General features: G+C 31.2%; 1 protein-coding gene across 1 annotated transcript in view; it reads right to left on the reverse strand.

The window, feature by feature from the left end:
* The window catches only part of LOC102605409 (probable disease resistance protein At4g27220), a gene marked incomplete at its 5' end in the record, with an annotated part of 6468 nt that extends 4249 nt beyond the window's left edge, over positions 1-2219 (reverse strand). The window contains one exon of the mRNA XM_015305486.1: positions 3-2219. Coding sequence (XP_015160972.1) covers positions 3-2219 — 2217 coding nt within the window. The remainder of the gene's footprint in view (positions 1-2) is intronic.
* Positions 2220-6624: the final 4405 nt, after the last annotated feature.

Below are 6624 nucleotides of genomic sequence, written 5' to 3' on the forward strand. Positions count from 1 at the left end.
TTCAACAGGTGGCAGATCCAATCACCCAATGGGGCAGTCTCCTTGACATCTAAACGAATACTCTTGTCGTAATCATCAATGTAAATTCCATCCATTTGAAGAGTGTACCGTGTCAACTTGGAGGGAAGGTCAAGGTTACTGTAGATCACATCACTCAAATCTTCTACTTCCACCATATGTAGTTCCTCCAATTGAGCTAGTTTTGATAACACCCCTCTTGAAATCCTTTTAAGTGCATGATTCCAAAACTCTAACCTAATTAGCTTGGTCAATTTTCCTATCTCCTCTGGCAGCTCATCTAACTCACAATCTCTTATGCTCAGAATTTTTAATTCGACAAGTTCCCCAATAAAGGATATGTCATCCAACCTTAAATGACTCAGACACAGCGTCCTCAGACTTGACAACCTCCTAATGGATGCTGGAAAAGACAGAATAGACTCCTCAAATCTCTGTCCCCTCAGGCTCAAGACATTGAGGTTACTCATTTCATCAAAAAAATTGTCCTGTAGTTTGAATGGAAAACGGAGTTGCAACATTAAAAGCTTCAGTTTTGTGCAAATTATTGGTCTAGGATGCTCATCAAATTTATTTGCAACTATTGACATGTGACTGAAATGCTCATAACAAGTTCTTCTTGGGAATTCTTTCGAGTTAACATCGTGACTTACCATAAAGTTATGCTCTCCTTCAGACGCAATACTTATAGCCACATCACGGACCACATCATGCATTTTCATATGATCTTCGTCTGAACCTTGGGATAGCAAGAAACCATCTTTCAATATTTCTAACAAAAGACACAACCTATTTCTTGCATCTTCTAAACTTTCGATTCCCGAAAAGATGCGAAGTCCCATTCCATATATAAGCAATTCTTCAATCCAAATATCACTATCTTCCTGGAACAAAGAACAAAGCAAAAACAGATATTTGACTTCATCACTTCCCAAGTAATCATAGCTTACCCTCAGAGATTTATACACCTTATCGTGCACTCCAGGGATATTTTTTGCTTCTGCACGACGTAATTGTCTAAGGGCATCCTCCCACGAAGGCTTGGTTTTACTCTTAAGTGCACCTGCAAGTATAATAATTGCAAGCGGCAGCCCCTTGCATTCTTTGGCAACCTCTTTTGCTATGTCAATCAGAGAAGGATCGTTGCCAAAATCACCGACTTTCTGACTGAAAAGGAACCATGCTTCCTCTTCGGATAACGTTCCAACTTCCATGATCTTCTTAGCTTTCATTTCTTCACAAACATTTCTGAAACGTGTCGTCAATATCACTTTGCACTGATGGTTGTGGCTGCTACCGCTGGGAATTCCAAGTTCCTTTAGATCACGAAGAGCCTCCCAAACATCATCCAAGATTATAAGGTTGCGGCTGTTCTGATCCATTAGCCTTGTACGCAGCCGATCTCCACGAATTCTAAAATTATCCCCTTCTAATTTCAGCCCGAGTCCTTCTGCGATCTGACCCTGAAGTTTTATCAAGTCTGGTTGTTGACTGACAGTTACCATGACAACATCTTTGAAGAACCCTTGTTGTTTCTCCTTTAGTCTGATATTCTGAGCGAGTGTTGTTTTACCAACACCACCCAGACCACATATCCCAATCATAGTGGCCCCTTCATCTCTCAAAGCTTCCATGACCTCATCCTCTTGCGATTTTCTGGAGGCCAACTCCTCACGAATGTTACTATATATAGCCTGATCACTTTGAACTGGACGATCAAAGGTGATTTCACCGCCTTCAGTTTGAAGTTTAGTCAACTCCTCTATAGTTTTCTTAGCTCTCCTGCCTAGGGAGTAACGTGACTTCAAGTTTGGACACCAACCATAAAAGCAACCTTTTCCAACCTCAGCTGTACGTCCCATTACACCTTCCACTTGTGCAATAGTGGTATCAACACTAGTTAACCAAACCTCGCCATTGAGTGAAATGAGTCGTAAATTTGCCCGGGCAATTTCCTCTTTTTGCTGCACGTCACTTTTGATGTTCTTCAGCTTCTCAGATTCTTTTCCCATAGATGTGATGTTAGTGTTGTAGTAATATAAATACCCAATCCCTCGCCCCACTGGCTTCATCAAGCAATCACTGACTTTCCCCACAACATAGATAACAATCCCATATTTTTGGTACAGGAAGCAAAGGTAGAATGCAAATAGGAATGAATAGAAGATGAGAGGAAATTCAAAAACCGATAAACAGCACCACTTTCAGGCTGAGAGTGAATATTTGCATATCTTTGAGGTACTACTATATATTAACTCTCGTCAAATGGACATGTACTATTTTGAAAGCGACTAAACAACAAACACATGTTTGCCTTTCACACCAACGGCTAATTTACATGTTAAAAATTGAGGCACTTGAATTTGTAGTTTCTACATAAAATAAGTAATTTTTTTGGAAACATTTTTATAAAAAATTAGTATAATATTACTAACGCTAAATGATGCATTTTTTGTTGGATGTTGAGTTATTAACTAAAAGGCTAGGGATAATTCTCACATGGTATTCTATTTCCTCATTCTTTTTAATGTTGTCGTGTTTTAAAAATCATTATGGTGCTTAGTGCAATATTAACCTTAACTTCCTTAAATTCTTAGAATGGATGTCTTACAAAAATTATAAAGCAATTTTTGACTTTTTCTACAAAATAGATAAGAATTCCAAATCTGATTAATTAATTAATTTTTCACTAAATTTCTTAGTTACTACAAGGAAGCAAAGGTAGAATGAGAAAAGGTTGAAAGTTGAAAATAGGTAGGTACAATATTAACTCTCATATTGGTCTTTTTGACTAATAATTGTACTATTTCATTATAACTCTCACCCACCCCAAAAACTTATATATATTGGGTCTTTAATTTCTATCATTAATATATTTTTTTGACATTCTTCTAATCATAAAATGATATGTATTTTTAAAAAAAATATTTTAAGTATTTTTCTCATTACTATTTAATTTATTTATGCACAAAGAATAATTACTCATCACTTACACCTCTTTAATTTTTACTTTTAATAATATTCATAACATATTTTAATTTCATGAAGATTCACATTCAAAAATATTCTTTCTCTTATTCATGAATTTTCGACCAACATAAGCTATTATTTAAATCAATTCACCAAAATAGTACGTTCTTAAAATTATTTACAAAATTAGTATAAACGTGTTTCACAGTAACATTTTATGTTTTATTTTATTCAAAAATATTAATGGGAAAAAGACAAATAGTTAACGGAGTAAACGGACATAAAACGTTGCTGTCAATAACGTTTTATAGTTCGTTATCCTAAAGCACATTTTACGGCTAATTAAAGAACTGAACCACTGAGCTTTCCGAAACTCAGCGAAGGAGTTCTCATTCTCCTCCATCTCTTCCTTAGTTGGGTTCTCTTTTTTCTCAAAAATCGGATCCGTTGAAATGGTGTCAGTTATTATTGAATGAATTGAAATTGATTGATGTCACGAATGAAAAAATGAAACTCTTAGAAATTGAAGTTTAGGATTAATGGGTTTTAAGGTTTTAGATGGATATGGAGGAACAATTATTTGAAAAAGGTGGAGCGAGGAGTGACTGGGAAGATTGAGGAAGACAAGGGAGATAACAAATATAAAAACGTTGTTGTGAGTAACATTTGAGCTGTAAAACGTGCTTCACAATAACAAATTGTAAAACGTTATTCACAGTAATGTTTTATGTCTGTTTATTCCGTCAATTTTTTGTCTTTTTGTGATTGATTTTTTTTGAATAAAATAAAGCATAAAATGTTACTGCGAAACACGTTTATACTAGTTCGGTAAAAAATTTAAAAAACGTACTATTTTGGTGAATTGGTTTAAATAATAGCTTATTTTGGTAAAAAAATTCCTTATTCATTATATTAGTTTGTAAATTAACTAACATGTAACAAATTGAAAAAGAAGCACACTGGGAAACATTTCATTCACAAGTCTTTATTTTCATTTCCTCTATTTTACCTATATAAATTCATATTTAGTTTCATGAAGATTCTCATTCAAGATTTATATTCTCTTCTTTATTATATTGGTTTGTGAATTAACTAACATGCAACAAAAAAGAAGTATATGAAGTTTAGAAGTATACCATTCTCAAGTTTCTTTCCATTTTTATGTATTTTGGTACGTGTCTTTTTTAATATTTTATGTATGTATTACCATTTCCAAGCAAATATGATAAATAATATTTTTATAATAATGATTAATCTGTCGTCAGTATGTGATTGTGCTCTCAAACAATCAGTTTGTGATTGACACTGACTTTATAATTATATAATACAGTTTGATTACAATATTTGAATAGATTTCAAAGAGATGATGATTATTAGCTAACAACTCACGTCTCTAAAGAAGAACACCTAATTTATATTGCCACCAATTTGTGATAAAAAATATTTTACCTCCAAAGTGGAACGTGTGAATTCAAATATTGAATATCATGTGTGAAATCTAAAAAATAAATGCACAACAACTAATATTTCGAGTTTAAATAACATGTCTTTGATAAGAAATATTTTACCTCCAAAGTGAAACGTGTGAAATTCAAATATCAAATATCAGGTGTGAAACCTAAAAAATAATTGCAGAACAACTTTGAGGTACTACTATTTTGACATGTACTATTTTGAAAGACTAAATAACAAATACATGTTTGCCTTTTAACAACCATGGTGAATTTACATGTTAAAAATTTAGACACTTGAATTTTTGATCTCTTCATAAAATTAATTATTTATTGGATATATTTTTAAAAAAAATTAGAAGACTAAATGATGTATTTAGTTGGATGTTGAATTATTTAACTAGAAGACTAGGGATTAATTTCCACTCAGTATACTTTTTGTTTATTTTTTATTTTAGTGGTGTACTGTACTCATATTTTAAAATGAAACGTCTGGAACATGTCTGTCATCAATATTGATTGTTATTATAATCATCCACCTCCGCAAATAACAATTAGTTGTTGACTTGATTCCATCCACCTAATACTACTCCATTATTACAATCATCCACCTCCACAAATAACAATTAATTGTTGAGTTGATACCATCCACCTAATACTACTCCATTATTACAATCATCCACCTCCACAAATAACAATTAATTGTTGACTTGATTCCATCCACCTAATACTACTCCATTATTCCAATCATCCACCTCCACAATTTTTTTAAAAACATTTGAAAAAATAAAAAATAAAAAATGTACTAGTAGAAGAGGAGGCCTTATCACTAAAAGTTGTGGTCCAATGACAATTACTTTGTTTTTTAATCAAATGTCTCGAGTTCAAGTAATTTACCTTTTGATAAGAAGTGTTTTATCCTCAAAGTGGGACATACGATTTAAATATTGGACATCATGTGTGAAAAATAAAATAAAATGATGGAGCTAAACTGGTTGTTGTATCAATCTCTGAGTTGTTGCAACAATCTTTGAACAAAATTATAACTATGTAAATTAACAACAGTTAGTTTTAAAATTATAATTTTTTAGCTAACAACGTATAGTTCTTTTAAAGTAAGATAATTTTAATAATTAAGTTGGCAACTATGTAAGACAAATCTCTAAAGATGAATACCTAATATATACAACCACAAAATTCTATAATATATGTTTTAAAAATATATTATCAGTGTATTTTACTAGCAAGTATAAATCAATGCTACTAGATTTAGTTACAAGTTATTTTAAGGTGCAAAAGTTTTTCTGTGTCAATGTAGAAAAGTTTATAGTTATTTTTAATATTTTATTTATGTATGTATTATCATTCTCAAAGTAAATATGATAAATAATATTTTTGTAATAATGAATAATTTGTCGTCAGTATGTGATTGTGCTCTCAAACAGTCAGTTTGTAATTGACACTAACTTTATAATTATATAATATAGTTTGATTATAATATAGAGCACAATCACATACTGACGACAAATTTATAATTGGTAGGATATTTAGTTTATTCGTAATTATTCAATTGGTAGCGTATATGATGAAGAGTTTGACATATGGAGCAAAATATGGTGGTGGATCTACTTGCAAAGAAAGATAGTAGAAGAATTTTTTTTTGAAGCATAATTATTAATTAGGAATTACTTTTGCTAGATTTTTTTTATTTTTTATTTTGACTTATATTAGTAACTTAGCTATTTTTGCTAGAGTTTTTTTAATTATATGAAGTCATTCTTTTTTCATGATACATGTAAAACAATCTATTTTCGTCACTAATTTTTTTTGTTTGAAAATATATTTATATTTTTATGTGGTCACCGGTCATTTGGTTTTTGGTTCATTTTTTTTTATTTCCCTTCCCCCTTATTTTCGCATTTATTTATTTATTTTTATAAATAAAATCAACGCATTATTATTAATGTCTAATAACATTTTATATTCAAATTATTTATAATAACTAATATCTTTGGTAGGAAATAGTTTACTCACTAAAAGTTGTGGTAGTATGGTAATTACTGTTTCTTCTTTAACCAACTATTTCGAGAGTTCGTGTAACATGCCTTTGGTAAGAAGTATTTTACCCCCAAAATAAAACGTATGAATTCAAATATCGAATAACAAGCTTGAAACCCAAAATATA

This window comes from Solanum tuberosum, unplaced genomic scaffold (genome assembly GCF_000226075.1).
Source record: "Solanum tuberosum cultivar DM 1-3 516 R44 unplaced genomic scaffold, SolTub_3.0 scf00798, whole genome shotgun sequence".
Classification (NCBI taxonomy): domain Eukaryota; kingdom Viridiplantae; phylum Streptophyta; class Magnoliopsida; order Solanales; family Solanaceae; genus Solanum; species Solanum tuberosum.